The following is a 26,178-nucleotide window of genomic DNA, read 5'->3' on the forward strand; positions in this document are numbered from 1 at the left end:
ACCTGTTGTATTCAGCATTTCAATGTGAGGTCTACTACACCTGTTGTATTCAGCATTTCACTGTCAGGTCTACTACACCTGTTGTATTCAGCATTTCACTGTGAGGTCTACTACACCTGTTGTATTCAGCATTTCACTGTGAGGTCTACTACACCTGTTGTATTCAGCATTTCACTGTGAGGTCTACTACACCGGTTGTATTCAGCATTTCACTGTGAGGTCTACTACACCTGTTGTATTCAGCATTTCACTGTGAGGTCTACTACACCTGTTGTTTTCAGCATTTCACTGTGAGGTCTACTACACCTGTTGTATTCAGCATTTCACTGTGAGGTCTACACCTGTTGTATTCAGCATTTCACTGTAAGGTCTACTACACCTGTTGTATTCAGCATTTCACTGCGAGGTCTACTACACCTGTTGTATTCAGCATTTCACTGCGAGGTCTACTACACCTGTTGTATTCAGCATTTCACTGTGAGGTCTACTACACCTGTTGTTTTCAGCATTTCACTGTGAGGTCTACTACACCTGTTGTATTCAGCATTTCACTGTGAGGTCTACTACACCTGTTGTATTCAGCATTTCACTGTGAGGTCTACTACACCTGTTGTATTCAGCATTTCACTGTGAGGTCTACTACACCTGTTGTTTTCAGCATTTCACTGTGAGGTCTACTACACCTGTTGTATTCAGCATTTCACTGTAAGGTCTACTACACCTGTTGTATTCAGCATTTCAATGTGAGGTCTACTACACCTGTTGTATTCAGCATTTCACTGTCAGGTCTACTACACCTGTTGTATTCAGCATTTCACTGTGAGGTCTACTACACCTGTTGTATTCAGCATTTCACTGTGAGGTCTACTACACCTGTTGTATTCAGCATTTCACTGTGAGGTCTACTACACCTGTTGTATTCAGCATTTCACTGTAAGGTCTACTACACCTGTTGTTTTCAGCATTTCACTGTGAGGTCTACTACACCTGTTGTATTCAGCATTTCACTGTAAGGTCTACTACACCTGTTGTATTCAGCATTTCAATGTGAGGTCTACTACACCTGTTGTATTCAGCATTTCACTGTCAGGTCTACTACACCTGTTGTATTCAGCATTTCACTGTGAGGTCTACTACACCTGTTGTATTCAGCATTTCACTGTGAGGTCTACTACACCTGTTGTATTCAGCATTTCACTGTGAGGTCTACTACACCGGTTGTATTCAGCATTTCACTGTGAGGTCTACTACACCTGTTGTATTCAGCATTTCACTGTGAGGTCTACTACACCTGTTGTTTTCAGCATTTCACTGTGAGGTCTACTACACCTGTTGTATTCAGCATTTCACTGTGAGGTCTACACCTGTTGTATTCAGCATTTCACTGTAAGGTCTACTACACCTGTTGTATTCAGCATTTCACTGCGAGGTCTACTACACCTGTTGTATTCAGCATTTCACTGCGAGGTCTACTACACCTGTTGTATTCAGCATTTCACTGTGAGGTCTACTACACCTGTTGTTTTCAGCATTTCACTGTGAGGTCTACTACACCTGTTGTATTCAGCATTTCACTGTGAGGTCTACTACACCTGTTGTATTCAGCATTTCACTGTGAGGTCTACTACACCTGTTGTATTCAGCATTTCACTGTAAGGTCTACTACACCTGTTGTTTTCAGCATTTCACTGTGAGGTCTACTACACCTGTTGTATTCAGCATTTCACTGTAAGGTCTACTACACCTGTTGTATTCAGCATTTCAATGTGAGGTCTACTACACCTGTTGTATTCAGCATTTCACTGTCAGGTCTACTACACCTGTTGTATTCAGCATTTCACTGTGAGGTCTACTACACCTGTTGTATTCAGCATTTCACTGTGAGGTCTACTACACCTGTTGTATTCAGCATTTCACTGTGAGGTCTACTACACCGGTTGTATTCAGCATTTCACTGTGAGGTCTACTACACCTGTTGTATTCAGCATTTCACTGTGAGGTCTACTACACCTGTTGTTTTCAGCATTTCACTGTGAGGTCTACTACACCTGTTGTATTCAGCATTTCACTGTGAGGTCTACACCTGTTGTATTCAGCATTTCACTGTAAGGTCTACTACACCTGTTGTATTCAGCATTTCACTGTGAGGTCTACTACACCTGTTGTATTCAGCATTTCACTGTGAGGTCTACTACACCTGTTGTATTCAGCATTTCACTGTAAGGTCTACTACACCTGTTGTATTCAGCATTTCACTGTAATCAATTTCATTTCACTGTAATCAATGTCATAGATTTTTCTAGAGCACTATTTCTACCCAGGGTCCCCCCCCCCCCTCTATAGGGAGACTTACTCTAGCAGAGCGTGTGATGGAGGGGATCTCTACCCAGGGCCCCTCTACCCAGCCCCCCCCCCCCCCCCCCAGGGGCCCCCTATAGGGAGACTTACTCTAGCAGAGCATGTGATGGAGGGGATCTCTACCCAGGGCCCCCCCCATAGGGAGACTTGTAGGGAGACTTACTCTAGCAGAGCGTGTGATGGAGGGGATCTCGGAGTACACGTCTGAGGTGTCGGTGTAGTTGTCCACCAGGAAGTTACAGGTGTGGTGAAGCAGAGACTGTCTGTGGACCGTATCCTTCACCTCAGTTACCTTCTCCAAGTAGTTCAGCTCAAAACCTTTAGCCTGCAGAGAGACAGAGAGAGGGGGACAGAGAGGGGGGCAGAGAGAGGGGGGCAGAGAGAGGGGGGCAGAGAGAGGGGGACAGAGAGAGGGGGACAGAGAGAGGGGGACAGAGAGAGGGGGACAGAGAGGGGGGGGACAGAGAGGGGGGCAGAGAGAGGGGGACAGAGAGAGGGGGACAGAGAGGACAGAGAGAGGGGGGACAGAGAGAGGGGGGAGAGAGGACAGAGAGAGAGAGAGAGGACAGAGAGAGAGAGAGAGAGAGAGAGAGAGAGAGACAGAGAGAGAGAGAGAGACAGAGAGAGAGAGAGAGACAGAGAGAGACAGAGAGAGACAGAGAGAGACAGAGAGAGACAGAGAGAGACAGAGAGAGACAGAGAGAGACACGTACAGACAGAAAATCAGACAGAGAGAGGCAGGCAGACAGGTGATACGACAGTAAACTACATTAGAGTCAAAACTACAGCAATCAACCCATCTACCAATAAACAGTAAATAAACTGAACTGTTTCCTGCTTTAGGATAAACATCTTCTCATCAGCTCAACCAACTCCTAGTCCTTGTGAAGCCATACAGGTGATGTGTACCAAGACATTAATCTCTCTGCTCCAGACAGCACGTAGTTCACCGATTATCAGTTGGTTCAATCTAATCCCTTCAGTCATTGGAATCGTTTTTAGAAAAAAGGGTTTAAACCTATTCAAATCAAGGCAACAGTTGGATGAAGATTCTCCAAACTTTTACAATGTTTACAATCCAACAATTATTGACTGAATTATAAGCAAATCGAATTGGTACAGACACATACTGAATGGAGTTGAGGGATTTCGGTGGGAATTGAGGTATTGAATTTATAGTCAAATATAAAAATGATGCACTCATATATACATTATATCAGGTATATTATATTATATCAGGTATATTATATTATATCAGGTATATTATATTATATCAGGTATATTATATTATATCAGGTATATTATATTATATCAGGTATATTATATTGTATCAGGTATATTATATTATATCAGGTATATTATATTATATCAGGTATATTATATTATATCAGGTATATTATATTATATCAGGTATATTATATTATATCAGGTATATTATATTATATCAGGTATATTATATTATATCAGGTATATTATATTATATCAGGTATATTATATTATATCAGGTATATTATATTATATCAGGTATATTATATTATATCAGGTATATTATATTATATCAGGTATATTATATCAGGTATATTATATTATATCAGGTATATTATATTATATCAGGTATATTATATTATATCAGGTATATTTTATATTTTGTGTTGAAATAAAGAAAATAATGAGTGCCTCATTTGCATATCAGTAAATTAACTAACTTTAACTGTATTAAATGATTACGTTTTTAAAATTCCAACAAAAATTTAATAAACGTCTTTGTCTTTCTCGTGATGTGTGGAGACGACGTGTTAAATCCCTGACTAGAACCTTACCGTTCTGTTGTCTTTCTCGTGATGTGTGGAGACGACGTGTTAAATCCCTGACTAAAACCTTACCGTTCTGTTGTCTTTCTCGTGATGTGTGGAGACGACGTGTTAAATCGCTGACTAAAACCTTACCGTTCTGTTGTCTTTCTCGTGATGTGTGGAGACGACGTGTTAAATCCCTGACTAAAACCTTACCGTTCTGTTGTCTTTCTCGTGATGTGTGGAGACGACGTGTTAAATCCCTGACTAAAACCTTACCGTTCTGTTGTCTTTCTCGTGATGTGGAGACGACGTGTTAAATCCCTGACTAAAACCTTACCGTTCTGTTGTCTTTCTCGTGATGTGTGGAGACGACGTGTTAAATCCCTGACTAGAACCTTACCGTTCTGTTGTCTTTCTCGTGATGTGTGGAGACGACGTGTTAAATCCCTGACTAAAACCTTACCGTTCTGTTGTCTTTCTCGTGATGTGTGGAGACGACGTGTTAAATCCCTGACTAGAACCTTACCGTTCTGTTGTCTTTCTCGTGATGTGTGGAGACGACGTGTTAAATCCCTGACTAAAACCTTACCGTTCTGTTGTCTTTCTCGTGATGTGTGGAGACGACGTGTTAAATCGCTGACTAAAACCTTACCGTTCTGTTGTCTTTCTCGTGATGTGTGGAGACGACGTGTTAAATCGCTGACTAAAACCTTACCGTTCTGTTGTCTTTCTCGTGATGTGTGGAGACGACGTGTTAAATCGCTGACTAAAACCTTACCGTTCTGTTGTCTTTCTCGTGATGTGTGGAGACGACGTGTTAAATCCCTGACTAAAACCTTACCGTTCTGTTGTCTTTCTCGTGATGTGTGGAGACGACGTGTTAAATCGCTGACTAAAACCTTACCGTTCTGTTGTCTTTCTCGTGATGTGTGGAGACGACGTGTTAAATCCCTGACTAAAACCTTACCGTTCTGTTGTCTTTCTCGTGATGTGTGGAGACGACGTGTTAAATCCCTGACTAAAACCTTACCGTTCTGTTGTCTTTCTCGTGATGTGTGGAGACGACGTGTTAAATCCCTGACTAAAACCTTACCGTTCTGTTGTCTTTCTCGTGATGTGTGGAGACGACGTGTTAAATCCCTGACTAAAACCTTACCGTTCTGTTGTCTTTCTCGTGATGTGTGGAGACGATGTGTTAAATCCCTGACTAAAACCTTACCGTTCTGTTGTCTTTCTCGTGATGTGTGGAGACGACGTGTTAAATCCCTGACTAAAACCTTACCGTTCTGACTCAACAGGAAAGACGAATGTATTGTATACACAAACCTTGAGTAAAGTGGAACTTGGTTGTATTTTTTTATCTTGTATATAAACTCAATCTATTTGCATTTAGTTAGTGTGTTCCCAGTGTGGTTATCTGAACAACCTGAATGATGTGCAGTTCTCTCTGCTCTAAAACTGGACTGATGGGTGTGTTTGGGGGGGGGTGGGGGGGGGGGGGTGCAAAAAACATCTACTTCCTGTGTTTGAGGAGGGGGGTGCACAGTTTTTTGCACCCCCCCCTCAAACACAGGAAGTAGATGTTTTTTGCACCCCTCCCCCCCCTCAAACACAGGAAGTAGATGTTTTTTGCACCCCCCCCCCCAAACACAGGAAGTAGATTATTTTTTGCACCCCCCCCCCCCCCCCAAACACAGGAAGTAGATGTTTTTTGCACCCCCCCCCCCAAACACAGGAAGTAGATGTTTTTTGCACCCACCCCCCCTCAAACACAGGAAGTAGATGTTTTTTGCACCCCCCCCTCAAACACAGGAAGTAGATGTTTTTTGCACCCCCCCCCCCCCCAAACACAGGAAGTAGATGTTTTTTGCACCCACCCCCCCTCAAACACAGGAAGTAGATGTTTTTTGCACCCCCCCCCTCAAACACAGGAAGTAGATGCTTTTTGCATCCCCCCCCCTCAAACACAGGAAGTAGATGTCTGAAAAAGCTCCTCAGGTGGGCGGGTTCATGCACGCAGCTAGTCCACTTGAGGTGATACTTTTACATTGTTGTACGATACAGGGCCTTTACATTCCTAATGCCCTATACAGCCCTATGGGCCCTGGTCAACAGTAGTGCCCTATACAGCCCTATGGGCCCTGGTCAACAGTAGTGCCCTATACAGCCCTATGGGCCCTGGTCAACAGTAGTGCCCTATACAGCCCTATGGGCCCTGGTCAACAGTAGTGCCCTATACAGCCCTATGGGCCCTGGTCAACAGTAGTGCACTATACAGGAAACAGGGTCTCTATTTGGGACGTAAACAAGAAGAACACACTTACACTGGTACTGTTGAGGAAGTTTCCAATGGCCAAAAGCGTTGCTAGGATGCGCTTAAAGGTTTTGTTTTTGGCGAGCTGCTCCATGCCTAGTTTCAGGTCGAAGAGAGGCTCCGCTATCTCCTGTACAGAGACGAAGAGAAGAACGACATTCAGGGAGGAGAGAGGCTCAGCTATCTCCTGTACAGAGACGAAGAGAGGCTCAGCTATCTCCTGTACAGAGACGAAAAGAGGAACAACATTCAGGGGGGGGAGAGAGGCTCAGCTATCTCCTGTACAGAGACGAAGAGAGGCTCAGCTATCTCCTGTACAGAGACGAAGAGAGGCTCAGCTATCCCCTGTACAGAGACGAAGAGAGGCTCAGCTATCCCCTGTACAGAGACGAAGAGAGGCTCAGCTATCCCCTGTACAGAGACGAAGAGAGGCTCAGCTATCTCCTGTACAGAGACGAAGAGAGGCTCAGCTATCCCCTGTACAGAGACGAAGAGAGGAACAACATTCAGGGGGGGAGAGAGGCTCAGCTATCCCCTGTACAGAGACGAAGAGAGGCTCAGCTATCCCCTGTACAGAGACGAAGAGAGGAACAACATTCAGGGAGGAGAGAAGCTCAGCTATCCCCTGTACAGAGACGAAGAGAAGAACGACATTCAGGGAGGAAGAGAGGCTCAGCTATCCCCTGTACAGAGACGATGAGAGGAACAACATTCAGGGGTGAGAGAGGCTCAGCTATCCCCTGTACAGAGACGAAGAGAGGCTCAGCTATCCCCTGTACAGAGACGAAGAGAGGCTCAGCTATCCCCTGTACAGAGACGAAGAGAGGCTCAGCTATCTCCTGTACAGAGACGAAGAGAGGCTCAGCTATCTCCTGTACAGAGACGAAGAGAGGGACAACATTCAGAGGGGGAGAGAGGCTCAGCTATCTCCTGTACAGAGACGATGAGAGGGACGACATTCAGGAGGAAACAAACTGCATGAAACAGGCTAAAACAGGCAGTCAGTGAGGAGTCACAGGCCACTGCAGAGACTGAGCACTGTGTGTGTGTGTGTCTCAGAACAGAATCTGCTGATCCTGGGCAGACCGTTCATATTCTCTCTCCTCATCCCACCCATAACCCACGAGGACAATATTCAGCTGTTGTTGAGCTGCCTGTCTGACACACTGACTAACGCTGTTCTCCTGGGGAGGTGTTGGATACTCGTGGTTCCTACAGCGCATGATGACAGATGACAGGAAGAGCGTGAAGATGATGTACAGCTGTGTAGAGACGAGCAGAACACTAGCCTGGACCCAGATCAGTTTCTGCATGAGGACTATTCCATAATGAGACTAGCAGAACACTAGCCTGGTCCTAGATCAGTTTCTGCAGGAGGCACGAGGACTATTCCATAATGAGACGAGCAGAACACTAGCCTGGTCCTAGATCAGTTTCTGCAGGAGGCACGAGGACTATTCCATAATGAGACTAGCAGAACACTAGCCTGGTCCTAGATCAGTTTCTGCATGAGGACTATTCCATAATGAGACGAGCAGAACACTAGCCTGGTCCTAGATCAGTTTCTGCATGAGGACTATTCCATAATGAGACGAGCAGAACACTAGCCTGGTCCTAGATCAGTTTCTGCAGGAGGCACGAGGACTATTCCATAATGAGACTAGCAGAACACTAGCCTGGTCCTAGATCAGTTTCTGCATGAGGACTATTCCATAATGAGACGAGCAGAACACTAGCCTGGTCCTAGATCAGTTTCTGAATGAGTTTCCCCCCGATCCTACCTTCTCCAGGGTTTCATAGTTGAGTTTGAAGGCCCAGAGCTGTAGTCGAGCGCTGAGGCCACTGATGGAGGACAGGGTGAGGAGGAACTGTTCTGCTGAGCCCAGGGGGACGTCCGGGTTGGCCAGCTGAGCCTCCTGGATCTTCTGCTTCTCCTCCTCCGAAGGAGTCATCGTCAGGATTTTCTACAAGACAACAGATGACTGGAGTTAGAGGAGGAGGCATGATGTTTCTAGAGGGAGAAGAGAGAGAGAGGGATGACAAACAGATGACTGGAGTTAGAGGAGGAGGCATGATGTTTTTAGAGGGAGAAGAGAGAGAGAGGGATGACAAACAGAGGACTGGAGGCATGATGTTTTTAGAGGGAGAAGAGAGAGAGAGGGGGATGACTGGAACAGAGGACTGGAGGCATGATGTTTTTAGAGGGAGAAGAGAGAGAGAGGGATGACAAACAGAGGACTGGAGGCATGATGTTTTTAGAGGGAGAAGAGAGAGAGAGAGAGGGGGATGACTGGAACAGAGGACTGGAGTTAGAGGAGGAGGCATGATGTTTTTAGAGGGAGAAGAGTGAGAGAGGGGGATGACTGGAACAGAGGACTGGAGGCATGATGTTTTTAGAGGGAGAAGAGAGAGAGAGGGGGATGACTGGAACAGAGGACTGGAGGCATGATGTTTTTAGAGGGAGAAGAGTGAGAGAGGGGGATGACTGGAACAGAGGACTGGAGGCATGATGTTTTTAGAGGGAGAAGAGAGAGAGAGGGGGATGACTGGAACAGAGGACTGGAGGCATGATGTTTTTAGAGGGAGAAGAGAGAGAGAGGGGGATGACTGGAACAGAGGACTGGAGGCATGATGTTTTTAGAGGGAGAAGAGAGAGAGAGGGGGATGACTGGAACAGAGGACTGGAGGCATGATGTTTTTAGAGGGAGAAGAGAGAGAGAGGGGGATGACTGGAACAGAGGACTGGAGGCATGGATATGTACCACAGAGAAAGGAAAATCAGAGGAATAAGTGTGAGTAGTAGATATTTTGTTATTCAAAAAAAAAGGTGCTTTGTTAACAGAGAGATGTTCAGGTCTTCATCGTTGACAGTAAACATTCATTCAACCACACTAGAGGAATAGTGTTCTTCTCCTCCTCAACCCTTCGCAGGTCACCGATGTTCAATGTCAGAGTGCACTGGTCCTGGTGTAAACAGCACCTACAGATCCTATTCAACAGTGATTCTAAATTGTAACAGCGCCACCCGGTGGTAGAAAGACAGTATCACCTCGATGCCCTCCTTGTTGATGGCAAACTCGTCAAAGTTGAGGATGGCGGTCTTGATGACGTGGACAGCTGGTAGTACGGTCATGCCGATGTTGATGCTGTTACTCCTCTTAGAGTCCAACACCAGAATCTCTGCTTTCTTCACTTCTGATCCTTTCTGCAGGGACAAACAACATAGAAAAGATTCAATTCACCAGGCAAGTCACCGGTCAAGTCACCGGTCAAGTCACCGGTCAAGTCACCAGTCAAGTCACCAGTCAAGTCACCAGTCAAGTCACCAGTCAAGTCACCAGTCAAGTCACCAGTCAAGTCACCTTTCAATCCACCAGTCAAGTCACCTTTCAATCCACCAGTCAAGTCACCAGTCAAGTCACCAGTCAAGTCACCAGTCAAGTCACCAACAGAGATCACTGTTAATTGATTTTACTTCATTCCTGGTTTGAAATACTTGAGACAGCTTAACATAGTTTACACAGACAGTCCAATTTACATAGTTTGCCAATTATCTGATATTTTCCTTCATGTGTAAACAGCAACAAAAACACATGGAATCTGATCTTTTGATTTCCGAGCTGATGTAATGCCTCACCTTCAGAGCCACGGGTAGCTCCTTGGCCTTGGACTCAAACAGGTGTTCCAGCTTGGCCGTATCCACGGTGACCTTATCCAGCGACGCCCACACCGTCCCGCGTCCGAATTTACACTTCCTGGGACTGTCTGACTGTTTGAGTTCCTTCCAGAACAACTTGACCGTCTTTCTCTTCTTGGCAAAGGCCGGGTCTGGAGTCTGGGAGGATGAGGAGGAGGAGGAAGGGGGAGCTCCAGGAGGAGGTGGTGGTGGAGGGGAGCAGAGACCTCCACCCGGTGGGGGAGGAGGTGGAGGAGGGATACTCATAAACGGAGCCCCGGGGGGAGGAGGAGGAGGAGGAGGAGCGGAGGCTAGTCCAGGAATAGGTGGAGGAGGAGGTGGGATGCCACCACCACCACCACTGGGCCGACCAACACCCACGTCGAAGACGTCCACGTCCAGAACATCTATGTCCTCCTCCTCCATGAGGTCAGAGAAGTCCAGGTCTTTAATCTTCAGGGCTTTGGAGCTGGGTTGGAGCTGGTCCCAGGCGTCCGTCTGTCTGTCCCTGGCCAGTGGGGTCATCTGGGTTTTCTCCAGGTTTCGGGAGTGGGTCTCTGCGTCGATGCTGTACTGCGGCCGGAGACGCCTGTGCTGCTGCTCCTCTGCCAGCCTGGCCCGCGCCGCCTGGGCACTGCCACCCAGACCCTGCAGCTCTGCCCTCCTGGAACTGCTGTCCTCGCTGGGTAGAGGCTGGGCCTGCTGGGCCTGGGGGAACGGATCAGTAATGCATTTCAATTCAAATAAACACAATGCTGTTTTTTAATTACCCCGATATAGATCAGTCAGCATGTGTTGAGCTGTGTAACTCTGCTATAGATCAGTCAGCATGTGTTGAGCTGTGTAACTCTGCTATAGATCAGTCAGCATGTGTTCAGCTCTTTAACTCTGCTATAGATCAGTCAGCATGTGTTGAGCTGAGTAACTCTGCTATATATCAGTCAGCATGTGTTGAGCTGTGTAACTCTGCTATAGATCAGTCAGCATGTGTTGAGCTGTGTAACTCTGCTATAGATCAGTCAGCATGTGTTCAGCTCTCTAACTCTGCTATAGATCAGTCAGCATGTGTTCATCTCTAACTCTGCTATAGATCAGTCAGCATGTGTTCAGCTGTGTAACTCTGCTATAGATCAGTCAGCATGTGTTCATCTCTAACCCAGCTATAGATCAGTCAGCATGTGTTCATCTCTAACCCCGCTATAGATCAGTCAGCATGTGTTCAGCTGTGTAACTCTGCTATATATCAGTCCGCATGTGTTCATCTCTAACTCTGCTATAGATCAGTCAGCATGTGTTCACCTATGTAACTCTGCTATATATCAGTCAGCATGTGTTCACCTGTGTAACTCTGCTATAGATCAGTCAGCATGTGTTCAGCTGTGTAACTCTGCTATAGATCAGTCAGCATGTGTTCAGCTCTTTAACTCTGCTATAGATCAGTCAGCATGTGTTGAGCTGTGTAACTCTGCTATAGATCAGTCAGCATGTGTTCATCTCTAACCCCGCTATAGATCAGTCAGCATGTGTTCATCTCTAACTCTGCTATAGATCAGTCAGCATGTGTTCAGCTGTGTAACTCTGCTATAGATCAGTCAGCATGTGTTGAGCTGTGTAACTCTGCTATAGATCAGTCAGCATGTGTTCACCTGTGTAACTCTGCTATAGATCAGTCAGCATGTGTTCAGCTGTGTAACTCTGTTATAGATCAGTCAGCATGTGTTCAGCTGTGTAACTCTGCTATAGATCAGTCAGCACGTGTTCATCTCTAACCCTGCTATAGATCAGTCAGCATGTGTTCATCTCGAACTCTGCTATAGATCAGTCAGCATGTGTTCATCTCTAACCCTGCTATAGATCAGTCAGCATGTGTTCAGCTGTGTAACTCTGCTATAGATCAGTCAGCATGTGTTCAGCTGTGTGACTCTGCTATAGATCAGTCAGCATGTGTTCAGCTGTGTAACTCTGCTATAGATCAGTCAGCATGTGTTCAGCTGTGTAACTCTGCTATAGATCAGTCAGCATGTGTTCAGCTGTGTAACTCTGCTATAGATCAGTCAGCATGTGTTCAGCTGTGTGACTCTGCTATAGATCAGTCAGCATGTGTTCATCTCTAACTCTGCTATAGATCAGTCAGCATGTGTTCATCTCTAACCCTGCAAAAGATCAGTCAGCATGTGTTCATCTCTAACTCTGCTATAGATCAGTCAGCATGTGTTCATCTCTAACTCTGCTATAGATCAGTCAGCATGTGTTCATCTCTAACTCTGCTATAGATCAGTCAGCATGTGTTCATCTCTAACTCTGCTATAGATCAGTCAGCATGTGTTCAGCTGTGTAACTCTGCTATAGATCAGTCAGCATGTGTTCAGCTGTGTAACTCTGCTATAGATCAGTCAGCATGTGTTCAGCTGTGTGACTCTGCTATAGATCAGTCAGCATGTGTTCATCTCTAACTCTGCTATAGATCAGTCAGCATGTGTTCATCTCTAACCCTGCAAAAGATCAGTCAGCATGTGTTCATCTCTAACTCTGCTATAGATCAGTCAGCATGTGTTCATCTCTAACTCTGCTATAGATCAGTCAGCATGTGTTCATCTCTAACTCTGCTATAGATCAGTCAGCATGTGTTCATCTCTAACTCTGCTATAGATCAGTCAGCATGTGTTCAGCTGTGTAACTCTGCTATAGATCAGTCAGCATGTGTTCAGCTGTGTAACTCTGCTATAGATCAGTCAGCATGTGTTCATCTCTAACTCTGCTATAGATCAGTCAGCATGTGTTCATCTCTAACCCTGCAAAAGATCAGTCAGCATGTGTTAATCTCTAACTCTGCTATAGATCAGTCAGCATGTGTTCATCTCTAACTCTGCTATAGATCAGTCAGCATGTGTTCATCTCTAACTCTGCTATAGATCAGTCAGCATGTGTTCAGCTGTGTAACTCTGCTATAGATCAGTCAGCATGTGTTCACCTATGTAACTCTGCTATAGATCAGTCAGCATGTGTCTAGTGTGCATGCACACGGCTTACTATATTTTGAAGTGAAAAACGATCATTTGTTATCATATTTATTAAAAAAATACAAACTTTGATTTATCGATTAAATCGACCCTAGCTAGCACCCATCAACTAACGGATTCTGAAAGACTGGTGTTAAACTCATCTCTACCATGTGGCCTAGGGTGGTGTACCAGTCCCAGGGTGGTGTACCAGTCCCAGGGTGGTGTACCAGTCCCAGCCACAGTGTCATGTCTCCTCTACCTAGGGTGGTGTACCAGTCCCAGCCACAGTGTCATGTCTCCTCTACCTAGGGTGGTGTACCAGTCTCAGCCACAGTGTCATGTCTCCTCTACCTAGGGTGGTGTACCAGTCCCAGCCACAGTGTCATGTCTCTACCTAGGGTGGTGTACCAGTCCCAGCCACAGTGTCAGGCCTCATTACTCTACCTAGGGTGGTGTACCAGTCCCAGCCACAGTGTCAGGCCTCCTCTACCTAGGGTGGTGTACCAGTCCCAGCCACAGTGTCATGTCTACTCTACCTAGGGTGGTGTACCAGTCTCAGCCACAGTGTCATGTCTCCTCTACCTAGGGTGGTGTACCAGTCCCAGCCACGGCGTCAGGCCTCCTCTACCTAGGGTAGTGTACCAGTCCCAGCCAGTGTCAGGCCTCATTACTCTACCTAGGGTGGTGTACCAGTCCCAGCCACAGTGTCAGGCCTCCTCTACCTAGGGTGGTGTACCAGTCCCAGCCAGTGTCAGGCCTCCTCTACCTAGGGTGGTGTACCAGTCCCAACCAGTGTCAGGCCTCATTACTCGACCTAGGGTGGTGTACCAGTCCCAGCCAGTGTCAGGCCTCCTCTACCTAGGGTGGTGTACCAGTCCCAGCCAGTGTCAGGCCTCCTCTACCTAGGGTGGTGTACCAGTCCCAGCCAGTGTCAGGCCTCCTCTACCTAGGGTGGTGTACCAGTCCCAACCAGTGTCAGGCCTCATTACTCGACCTAGGGTGGTGTACCAGTCCCAGCCAGTGTCAGGCCTCCTCTACCTAGGGTGGTGTACCAGTCCCAGCCAGTGTCAGGCCTCCTCTACCTAGGGTGGTGTACCAGTCCCAGCCAGTGTCAGGCCTCCTCTACCTAGGGTGGTGTACCAGTCCCAGCCAGTGTCAGGCCTCCTCTACCTAGGGTGGTGTACCAGTCCCAGCCAGTGTCAGGCCTCCTCTACCTAGGGTGGTGTACCAGTCCCAGCCACAGTGTCAGGCCTCCTCTACCTAGGGTGGTGTACCAGTCCCAGCCACAGTGTCAGGCCTCCTCTACCTAGGGTGGTGTACCAGTCCCAGCCAGTGTCAGGCCTCCTCTACCTAGGGTGGTGTACCAGTCCCAGCCAGTGTCAGGCCTCCTCTACCTAGGGTGGTGTGCCAGTGTCAGGCCTCCTCTACCTAGGGTGGTGTACCAGTCCCAGCCAGTGTCAGGCCTCCTCTACCTAGGGTGGTGTACCAGTCCCAGCCAGTGTCAGGCCTCCTCTACCTAGGGTGGTGTACCAGTCCCAGCCAGTGTCAGGCCTCCTCTACCTAGGGTGGTGTACCAGTCCCAGCCAGTGTCAGGCCTCCTCTACCTAGGGTGGTGTACCAGTCCCAGCCAGTGTCAGGCCTCCTCTACCTAGGGTGGTGTACCAGTCCCAGCCAGTGTCAGGCCTCCTCTACCTAGGGTGGTGTACCAGTCCCAGCCACAGTGTCAGGCCTCCTCTACCTAGGGTGGTGTACCAGTCCCAGCCACAGTGTCAGGCCTCCTCTACCTAGGGTGGTGTACCAGTCCCAGCCAGTGTCAGGCCTCCTCTACCTAGGGTGGTGTACCAGTCCCAGCCAGTGTCAGGCCTCCTCTACCTAGGGTGGTGTGCCAGTGTCAGGCCTCCTCTACCTAGGGTGGTGTACCAGTCCCAGCCAGTGTCAGGCCTCCTCTACCTAGGGTGGTGTACCAGTCCCAGCCAGTGTCAGGCCTCCTCTACCTAGGGTGGTGTACCAGTCCCAGCCAGTGTCAGGCCTCCTCTACCTAGGGTGGTGTACCAGTCCCAGCCAGTGTCAGGCCTCCTCTACCTAGGGTGGTGTACCAGTCCCAGCCAGTGTCAGGCCTCCTCTACCTAGGGTGGTGTACCAGTCCCAGCCAGTGTCAGGCCTCCTCTACCTAGGGTGGTGTACCAGTCCCAGCCAGTGTCAGGCCTCCTCTACCTAGGGTGGTGTACCAGTCCCAGCCAGTGTCAGGCCTCCTGACTTTATTGAACAGATAGAGTAATAACAGATCCCCACTGTCTTCCTCTCTCTGTTCAATAAAGTCAGAACAGATCTCCACTGTCTTCCTCTCTCTGTTCAATAAAGTCAGAACAGATCCCTACCGTCTTCCTCTATCTGTTCAATAAAGTCAGAACAGATCCCCACTGTCATCCTCTCTCTGTTCAATAAAGTCAGAACAGATCCCCACTGTCATCCTCTCTCTGTTCAATAAAGTCAGGACATATCCCCACTGTCCTCCTCTCTCTCTGTTCAATTAAGTCAGAACAGATCCCCACTGTCTTCCTCTCTCTGTTCAATAAAGTCAGAACAGATCCCCACTGTCATCCTCTCTCTGTTCAATAAAGTCAGAACAGATCCCCACTGTCTTCCTCTCTCTGTTCAATAAAGTCAGAACAGATCTCCACTGTCTTCCTCTCTCTGTTCAATAAAGTCAGAACAGATCCCTACCGTCTTCCTCTATCTGTTCAATAAAGTCAGAACAGATCCCCACTGTCATCCTCTCTCTGTTCAATAAAGTCAGAACAGATCCCCACTGTCATCCTCTCTCTGTTCAATAAAGTCAGGACATATCCCCACTGTCCTCCTCTCTCTCTGTTCAATTAAGTCAGAACAGATCCCCACTGTCTTCCTCTCTGTTCAATAAAGTCAGAACAGATCCCCACTGTCATCCTCTCTCTGTTCAATAAAGTCAGAACAGATCCCCACTGTCTCCCTCTCTCTGTTCAATAAAGTCAGAACAGATCCCCACTGTCATCCTCTCTCTCTGTTCAATAAAGTCAGAACAGATCCCCACTGTCATCCTCTCTCTGTTCAATAAAGTCAGAACAGATCCCCACTGTCATCCTCTCTCTCTGTTCAATAAAGTCAGAACAGATCCCCACTGTCATCCTCTCTCTGTTCAATAAAGTCAGAACAGATCCCCACTGTCTTCCTCTCTCTCTGTTCAATAAAGTCAGAACAGATCCCCACTGTCTTCCTCTCTCTGTTCAATAAAGTCAGAACAGATCCCCACTGTCATCCTCTCTCTCTGTTCAATAAAGTCAGAACAGATCCCCACTGTCTTCCTCTCTCTCTGTTCAATAAAGTCAGAACAGATCCCCACTGTCATCTTCTCTCTCTGTTCAATAAAGTCAGAACAGATCCCCACTGTCTTCCTCTCTCTCTGTTCAATAAAGTCAGAACAGATCACCACTGTCATCTTCTCTCTCTGTTCAATAAAGTCAGAACAGATCCCCACTGTCTTCCTCTCTCTCTGTTCAATAAAGTCAGAACAGATCCCCACTGTCATCCTCTCTCTCTGTTCAATAAAGTCAGAACAGATCCCCACTGTCATCCTCTCTCTGTTCAATAAAGTCAGAACAGATCCCCACTGTCTTCCTCTCTCTCTGTTCAATAAAGTCAGAACAGATCCCCACTGTCATCCTCTCTCTGTTCAATAAAGTCAGGACATATCCCCACTGTCCTCCTCTCTCTCTGTTCAATTAAGTCAGAACAGATCCCTACTGTCTTCCTCTCTGTTCAATAAAGTCAGAACAGATCCCCACTGTCATCCTCTCTCTGTTCAATAAAGTCAGAACAGATCCCCACTGTCTCCCTCTCTCTGTTCAATAAAGTCAGAACAGATCCCCACTGTCATCCTCTCTCTCTGTTCAATAAAGTCAGAACAGATCCCCACTGTCATCCTCTCTCTGTTCAATAAAGTCAGAACAGATCCCCACTGTCATCCTCTCTCTCTGTTCAATAAAGTCAGAACAGATCCCCACTGTCATCCTCTCTCTGTTCAATAAAGTCAGAACAGATCCCCACTGTCTTCCTCTCTCTCTGTTCAATAAAGTCAGAACAGATCCCCACTGTCTTCCTCTCTCTGTTCAATAAAGTCAGAACAGATCCCCACTGTCATCCTCTCTCTCTGTTCAATAAAGTCAGAACAGATCCCCACTGTCTTCCTCTCTCTCTGTTCAATAAAGTCAGAACAGATCCCCACTGTCATCTTCTCTCTCTGTTCAATAAAGTCAGAACAGATCCCCACTGTCTTCCTCTCTCTCTGTTCAATAAAGTCAGAACAGATCACCACTGTCATCTTCTCTCTCTGTTCAATAAAGTCAGAACAGATCCCCACTGTCTTCCTCTCTCTCTGTTCAATAAAGTCAGAACAGATCCCCACTGTCATCCTCTCTCTCTGTTCAATAAAGTCAGAACAGATCCCCACTGTCATCCTCTCTCTGTTCAATAAAGTCAGAACAGATCCCCACTGTCTTCCTCTCTCTCTGTTCAATAAAGTCAGAACAGATCCCCACTGTCATCCTCTCTCTGTTCAATAAAGTCAGAACAGATCCCCACTGTCATCCTCTCTCTGTTCAATAAAGTCAGAACAGATCCCCACTGTCATCCTCTCTCTGTTCAATAAAGTCAGAACAGATCCCCACTGTCATCCTCTCTCTGTTCAATAAAGTCAGAACAGATCCCCACTGTCATCCTCTCTCTGTTCAATAAAGTCAGAGCATTGATATAAAAAGACAGTAATGAATTCCTACCTTGAGGCTAGATAGACGTTCCTTCACACTGCCACCAGCCCTGCCCAGCCCTCTGTGGTCCTCTGGCTCTCCGGAGAGGCTCTCCTCGGGGTCGAGGTTGGTGCCTGACGGCCGCTCCCCTGAAGACCCCGAGGAGTTATTGGCGTAGAGCATGTTCAGCATGAACTTCTTCTCGTTGGAGAGGTTTTTCTGTTGGACACTGACACCTACAGGGCAGGAGGGGATCAGCATATTCACACACATAGCATTAGAGATATATCTATAAATATATATATATATTTAACCTTTATTTAACTAGGCAAGTCAGTTAAGAACAAATTCTTATTTTCAATGACGGCCTAGGAACAGTGGGTTAATAGCCTGGAAGGGACAGAGGGGGAAGGGGCAGAGGGGGAAGGGTCAGAGGGGGAAGGGGCAGAAGGGGCAGAGGGGCAGAGGGGGAAGGGTCAGAGGGGGAAGGGGCAGAGGGGGGAAGGGGGCAGAGGGGGGCAGAGGGGGAAGGGTCAGAGGGGGAAGGGTCAGAGGGGGAAGGGTCAGAGGGGGAAGGGTCAGAGGGGAAGGGTCAGAGGGGGAAGGGTCAGAGGGGGAAGGGTCAGAGGGGGAAGGGTCAGAGGGGGAAGGGGCAGAGGGGGAAGGGGCAGAGGGGGAAGGGGCAGAGGGGGAAGGGGCAGAGGGGGAAGGGACAGAGGGGGAAGGGACAGAGGGGAAGGGACAAGGGGCAGAGGAGGAAGAGGCAGAGGGGGAAGGGGCAGAGGGGGAAGGGGCAGAGGGGGAAGGGACAGAGGGGGAAGGGGCAGAGGGGGGAGGGACAGAGGGGGAAGGGACAGAGGGGGAAGGGACAGAGGGGGGAAGGGACAAAGGGGGAAGGGACAGAGGGGGAAGGGGCAGAGGGGGGAGGGGCAGAGGGGGGAAGGGACAGAGGGGGAAGGGACAGAGGGGGAAGGGACAGAGGGGGAAGGGGAAGAGGGGGAAGGGGCAGAGGGGGAAGGGGCAGAGGGGAAAGGGACAGAGGAGGAAGGGACAGAGGGGGAAGGGGCAGAGGAAGAAGGGACAGAGGGGGAAGGGACAGAGGGGGAAGGGACAGAGGGGGAAGGGGCAGAGGGGGAAGGGAAGAGGGGGAAGGGGCAGAGGGGGAAGGGGCAGAGGGGAAAGGGACAGAGGGGGAAGGGGCAGAGGAGGAAGGGACAGAGGGGGAAGGGACAGAGGGGGAAGGGGCAGAGGGGGAAGGGACAGAGGGGGAAGGGCAGAGGGGGAGGGCAGAGGGGGAGGGGGAAGGGACAGAGGGGGAGGGCAGAGGGGGAGGGGGAAGGGACAGAGGGGGAAGGGACAGAGGGGGAAGGGACAGAGGGGGAAGGGACAGAGGGGAAGGGACAGAGGGGGAAGGGGAAGAGGGGGAGGGCAGAGGGGGAGGGGGAAGGGACAGAGGGGGAAGGGCCAGAGGGGGAAGGGACAGAGGGGGAAGGGACAGAGGGGGAAGGGGCAGAGGGGGAAGGGGCAGAGGGGGAAGGGGCAGAGGGGGAAGGGGCAGAAGGGGCAGAGGGGGAATGGGCAGAGGGGGGAAGGGGCAGAGGGGGAAGGGGAAGAGGGGGGAAGGGGCAGAAGGGGAAGGGGCCAGAGGGGGAAGGGGAAGAAGGGGAGGGGGAAGGGACAGAGGGGGAAGGGACAGAGGGGGAAGGGACAGAGGGGGAAGGGGACAGAGGGGGAAGGGACAGAGGGGGAAGGGGAAGAGGGGGAGGCAGAGGGGGAGGGGGAAGGGACAGAGGGGAAGGGACAGAGGGGGAAGGGACAGAGGGGGAAGGGGCAGAGGGGGAAGGGGCAGAGGGAAGGGCAGAGGGGGGAAGGGGCAGAAGGGGCAGAGGGGGAATGGGCAGAGGGGAAGGGGCAGAGGGGGAAGGGGAAGAGGGGGAAGGGGCAGAAGGGAAGGGGGCAGAGGGGGAAGGGGAAGAAGGGGAAGGGGCAGAGGGGGAAGGGAAAGAAGAAGGGGGAAGGGGCAGAGGGGGAAGGGGAGAAGGGAAGGGGCAGAGGGGGAAGTGTCAGAGGGAAAGGGTCAGAGGGGAAAGGGTCAGAGGGGAAAGGGTCAGAGGGGGGAGGGGAAAGGGTCAGAGGGGCAGAGGGGGAGGGCAGAGGGGGAAGGGGCAGAGGGGGAGGGGCAGAGGGGGGAAGGGGCAGAGGGGAAGGGGCAGAGGGGGAAGGGGCAGAGGGGAGGGGCAGAGGGGGAGGGGCAGAGGGGGAAGGGCAGAGGGGGAAGGGGCAGAGGGGAAGGGGCGAGGGGAAGGGGCAAGGGGAGGGGGAGGGCAAAGGGGGAAGGGGAAGAGGGAAGGGTGAAGAGGGGCAAGGCAGAGGGGGGAAGGAAGATGGGGAAGGGGCAGAGGGGAAGGGCAGAAGGGGCAGAGGGGGAGAGGGCATAGGGGAAGGGGCAGAGGGGAAGGGGAGTCAAGAGGGGGGAGAGGGCAGAGGGGAAAGGGGCAGAGGGGGAATGGGCAGGAGGGGGAATGGGCAGAGGGTAAGGAAGAGGCAGAGGGGAAAGGGCAGAGGGGAAGGGGCAGAGGGGGGGGGCAGAGGGGGATGGTAGATGGAAGAGGAAGGGGGCAGGAAGGGGAAAGGTGGAAGGGGGGAAGGTGGGGCAGAAGGGGAAGAGGGGGGACGGGAGGGAGAGGGGGAAGGGAACAGAGGGAAAGGGGCAGAGGAGGCAAGATGTGTAGGGCAAAGGTGCGAGGGGCAAGGGGGTCACGGGAAGCAGGGGAGGAGGGCAGAGGGGGAAGGGGCCATCAGAGGGGAGGGGCAGAGGGGCAAAGGTCAGATGGGCAGAATAGCAGATTGGAAGGGGCATAGGGCAACAGAGAAGGGGAGAGAGGGGGAGGTGCAGAGGGGAAGGGCAAAGGGGAAGGGAAGGGGAAGGGGCAAGGGGCAGGAGGGAAGTGGCAGAGGGGGAAGGGCAGAGGGGAAGGGGCAGAGGGAAGGGGCAGAGAGAGGATTCACAGAGGGAGAAGGGGCAGGGTGAAGGGGCAGAGGGGGAATGGCAGAGGGGGAAGGCATAGGGGGAAGGGCCGAATATTTCGGAGGTAGGTTTGGATGTTAATCTCTGCCTGGATCATTATGGGTCGCCTGGGTGTCTGCTGGGTCAGGCTGTTCCAGGGTTCTCTGGATGGGGCCAGTCTCTCCTGAGACCTGCCCCCCTGCGTGGAGCTCTGGCTGGGGCCCTGTTTCTGCACCGCTGGCCTGGTACGGGGCTGTTGACACCACACACACACACACACACACACACACACACAAAACAATAACTAAAAACATTCACAACTGAATCAACTACATTTTAAATAAGGTATGAGTGAATTTCCATTTGAAATGTTACTGGCAGAGCATAACGTACTTCAGAGAAATGACCCCCCAGACTCAACATTCAACTTCAATGTGAAAGGCCCTCTGCCAAAGTCTTTTCACTTGTCTGAGTGCGTGTGTGTAAAAAGAGAGAGAGAGCGTGGCGAGAGAGAGGCGACAGAGAGGCGAGAGAGAGAGAGGAGAGGAGAGAGAGGAGAGAGAGAGAGAGAGGAGGAGAGAGAGAGAGAGGAGGCGAGGACGAGAGAGAGGCGAAAGAGAGAGGCGAAAGAGAGAGAGGCGAGAGAGAGAGAGGCGAGAGAGAGAGAGGCACGAGAGAGAGAGGGGCGAGAGAGAGAGAGAGGTAATGATAATGATAGTGGTGTCCCCATAATATATCACTGGAGGAAGTGTGATAATGTAGAGGTGTCCCCATAATATATCACTGGAGGAAGTGTGATAATGTAGAGGTGTCCCCATAATATACCACTGGAGGAAGTGTGATAATGTACAGGTGTCCCCATAATATATCACTGGAGGAAGTGTGATAATGTAGAGGTGTCCCCATAATATATCACTGGAGGAAGTGTGATAATGTAGAGGTGTCCCCATTAATATATCACTGGAGGAAGTGTGATAATGTAGAGGTGTCCCCATAATATATCACTGGAGGAAGTGTGATAATGTACAGGTGTCCCCATAATATACCACTGGAGGAAGTGTGATAATGTACAGGTGTCCCCATAATATATCACTGGAGGAAGTGTGATAATGTAGTAGTCCCCATAATATACCACTGGAGGAAGTGTGATAATGTACAGGCTGTCCCCCATAATATTTCACTGAAGTGTGATAATGTACAGGTGTCCCCATAATATATCACTGGAGGAAGTGTGATAATGTAGAGATGTTCCAATAATATATCACTGGAGGAAGTGTGATAATGTAGAGGTGTCCCCATGATATATCACTGGAGGAAGTATGATAATGTATAGGTGTCCCCAAAATATATCACCGGAGGAATTGTGATAATGTAGAGGTGTCCCCATAATATATCACTGGAGGAAGTATGATAATGTATAGGTGTCCCCAAAATATATCACCGGAGGAATTGTGATAATGTAGAGGTGTCCCCATAATATATCACTGGAGGAAGTGTGATAATGTACAGGTGTCCCCATAATATATCACTGAAGTATGATAATGTAGAGGTGTCCCCATAATATATCACTGAAGCTGTGATAATGTACAGATGTCCCCATAATATATCACTGAAGTGTGATAATGTACAGGTGTCCCCATAATATATCACTGGAGGAAGTGTGATAATGTACAGGTGTCCCCATAAATATATCACTGGAGGAAGTGTGATAATGTACAGGTGTCCCCCATAATATACCACTGAAGTGTGATAATGTACAGGTGTCCCCATAATATACCACTGAAGTGTGATAATGTACAGGTGTCCCCATAATATATCACTGGAGGAAGTGTGATAATGTACAGGTGTCCCCATAATATACCACTGGAGGAAGTGTGATAATGTACAGGTGTCCCCATAATATATCACTGGAGGAAGTGTGATAATGTAGTAGTCCCCATAATATACCACTGGAGGAAGTGTGATAATGTACAGGTGTCCCCATAATATTTCACTGAAGTGTGATAATGTACAGGTGACCCCATAATATATCACTGGAGGAAGTGTGATAATGTAGAGATGTCCCCATAATATATCACTGGAGGAAGTGTGATAATGTAGAGGTGTCCCCATGATATATCACTGGAGGAAGTATGATAATGTATAGGTGTCCCCAAAATATATCACCGGAGGAATTGTGATAATGTAGAGGTGTCCCCATAATATATCACTGGAGGAAGTGTGATAATGTACAGGTGTCCCCATAATATATCACTGAAGTATGATAATGTAGAGGTGTCCCATAATATATCACTGAAGTGTGATAATGTACAGGTGTCCCCATAATATATCACTGAAGTGTGATAATGTACAGGTGTCCCCATAATATATTCACTGGAGGAAGTGTGATAATGTACAGGTGTCCCCCATAATATACCACTGAAGTGTGATAATGTACAGGTGTCCCCATAATATACCACTGAAGTGTGATAATGTACAGGTGTCCCCATAATATATCACTGGAGGAAGTGCGATAATGTACAGGTGTCCCCATAATATACCACTGGAGGAAGTGTGATAATGTAGTAGTCCCCATAATATACCACTGGAGGAAGTGTGATAATGTACAGGTGTCCCCATAATATTTCACTGAAGTGTGATAATGTAGAGATGTCCCCATAATATATCACTGGAGGAAGTGTGATAATGTAGAGATGTCCCCATAATATATCACTGGAGGAAGTGTGATAATGTAGAGGTGTCCCCATGATATATCACTGGAGGAAGTATGATAATGTATAGGTGTCCCCAAAATATATCACCGGAGGAATTGTGATAATGTAGAGGTGTCCCCCATAATATATCACTGGAGGAAGTGTGATAATGTACAGGTGTCCCCATAATATATCACTGAAGTATGATAATGTAGAGGTGTCCCCATAATATATCACTGAAGTGTGATAATGTACAGGTGTCCCCATAATATATCACTGAAGTGTGATAATGTACAGGTGTCCCCATAATATATCACTGGAGGAAGTGTGATAATGTACAGGTGTCCCCATAATATATCACTGGAGGAAGTGTGATAATGTACAGGTGTCCCCCATAATATACCACTCAAGTAAGTGTGATAATGTACAGGTGTCCCCATAATATACCACTGAAGTGTGATAATGTACAGGTGTCCCCATAATATATCACTGGAGGAAGTGTGATAATGTACAGGTGTCCCCCATAATATACCACTGAAGTGTGATAATGTACAGGTGTCCCCCATAATATACCACTGAAGTGTGATAATGTACAGGTGTCCCCCATAATATACCACTGAAGTGTGATAATGTACAGGTGTCCCCCATAATATACCACTGAAGTGTGATAATGTACAGGTGTCCCCCATAATATACCACTGAAGTGTGATAATGTACAGGTGTCCCCATAATATATCACTGAAGTGTGATAATGTACAGGTGTCCCCATAATATACCACTGAAGTGTGATAATGTACAGGTGTCCCCATAATATACCACTGAAGTGTGATAATGTACAGGTGTCCCCCATAATATACCACTGAAGTGTGATAATGTACAGGTGTCCCCCATAATATACCACTGAAGTGTGATAATGTACAGGTGTCCCCATAATATATCACTGAAGTGTGATAATGTACAGGTGTCCCCATAATATACCACTGAAGTGTGATAATGTACAGGTGTCCCCCATAATATACCACTGAAGTGTGATAATGTACAGGTGTCCCCCATAATATACCACTGAAGTGTGATAATGTACAGGTGTCCCCATAATATATCGCTCCTGAACAGCACACTGACACTTGAGATGTGTTTATATGGATGAGAAACTACGTTTCCTAAAGGTTTAAGCTCAGTAGGGAATCAGTGATGCTTTGAGATCTAGTGCCGACATCAGAGTCTTTCATTAAAGAGACACAATAACTTCATCTCACATCTAATGACATTTAAGTATTTGGTGACGTTCAATTTCAGTTATTTGGCACAAAAACGTTCGCTGTTAAAGTTGATAAATGTAGGCCGTTCATATGAAATATAATGCACTTTGTTTTAAGCAATTCATCAAATGAGTTATTGGTTTTCTTTCTCAAACTGCAAAGTAGCACTTATCAAACCCTGTAAAGTCTCTCAAAAATGTCAATGGCACAGAACTAGTATTATCAGAGGCCTTGGAGTTGGTCTGGAGAACTAGTATTATCAGAGGGTCTTGGAGTTGGTCAGGAAAACTAGTATTATCAGAGGGCCTTGGAGTTGGTCTGGAGAACTAGTATTATCAGAGGGCCTTGGAGTTGGTCTGGAGAACTAGTATTATCAGAGGGCCTTGGAGTTGTCTGGAAGAACTAGTATTATCAGAGGGCCTTGGAGTTGGTCTGGAGAACTAGTATTATCAGAGGGCCTTGGAGTTGGTCTGGAGAACTAGTATTATCAGAGGGCCTTGGAGTTGGTCTGGAGAACTAGTAGTTATCAGAGGGCCTTGGAGTTGGGTCTGGAGAACTAGTATTATCAGAGGGCCTTGGAGTTGGTCTGGAGAACTAGTATTATCAGAGGGCCTTGGAGTTGGTCTGGAGAACTAGTATTATCAGGAGGGCCTTGGAGTTGGTCTGGAGAACTAGTATTATCAGAGGGCCTTGGAGGTTGGTCTGGAGAACTAGTATATCAGAGGGCCTTGGAGTTGGTCTGGAGAACTAGTATTATCAGAGGGCCTTGGAGTTGGTCTGGAGAAACTAGTATTATCAGAGGGCCCTTGGAGTTTGGTCTGGAGAACTAGTATTATCAGAGGGCCTTGGAGTTGGTCTGGAGAACTAGTATTATCAGAGGGGCCTTGGAGTTGGTCTGGAGAACTAGTATTATCAGAGGGCCTTGGAGTTGGTCTGGAGAACTAGTATTATCAGAGGGCCTTGGAGTTGGTCTGGAGAACTAGTATTATCAGAGGGCCTTGGAGTTGGTCTGGAGAACTAGTATTATCAGAGGGAGTTGGTCAGGAAAAATAGTATTATCACAGGGCCTTGGAGTGTGGTCAGGAAAACTAGTATTATCAGAGGGCCTTGGAGTTGGTCTGGAGAACTAGTATATCAGAGGGTCTTGGAGTTGGTCAGGAAAACTAGTATTATCAGAGGGTCTTGGAGTTGGTCTGGAGAACTAGTATTATCAGAGGGGCCTTGGAGTTGGTCTGGAGAACTTCAGAGGGCCTTGGAGTGTTCTGGAGAACTAGTATTATCAGGGGCCTTGG

At 48.3% G+C, this 26,178-nt stretch overlaps 1 protein-coding gene across 1 annotated transcript in view; it reads right to left on the reverse strand.

Annotated features, from left to right (window-relative positions):
- Nucleotides 1-26,178, reverse strand: part of LOC116359550 (FH1/FH2 domain-containing protein 3) — a 60,971-nt gene that overhangs the window by 11,772 nt on the left and 23,021 nt on the right. Inside the window, exons 7-13 of the mRNA XM_031812357.1 lie at nt 21,044-21,187; nt 17,958-18,163; nt 10,106-10,852; nt 9,518-9,673; nt 8,250-8,432; nt 6,479-6,598; nt 2,522-2,683 (exon numbers count right to left, since the gene is read on the reverse strand). Of these exons, the coding sequence (XP_031668217.1) occupies nt 2,522-2,683; nt 6,479-6,598; nt 8,250-8,432; nt 9,518-9,673; nt 10,106-10,852; nt 17,958-18,163; nt 21,044-21,187 (1,718 nt within the window). The remainder of the gene's footprint in view (nt 1-2,521; nt 2,684-6,478; nt 6,599-8,249; nt 8,433-9,517; nt 9,674-10,105; nt 10,853-17,957; nt 18,164-21,043; nt 21,188-26,178) is intronic.

Source organism: Oncorhynchus kisutch, unplaced genomic scaffold (genome assembly GCF_002021735.2).
Source record: "Oncorhynchus kisutch isolate 150728-3 unplaced genomic scaffold, Okis_V2 Okis03b-Okis08b_hom, whole genome shotgun sequence".
Taxonomy (NCBI): domain Eukaryota; kingdom Metazoa; phylum Chordata; class Actinopteri; order Salmoniformes; family Salmonidae; genus Oncorhynchus; species Oncorhynchus kisutch.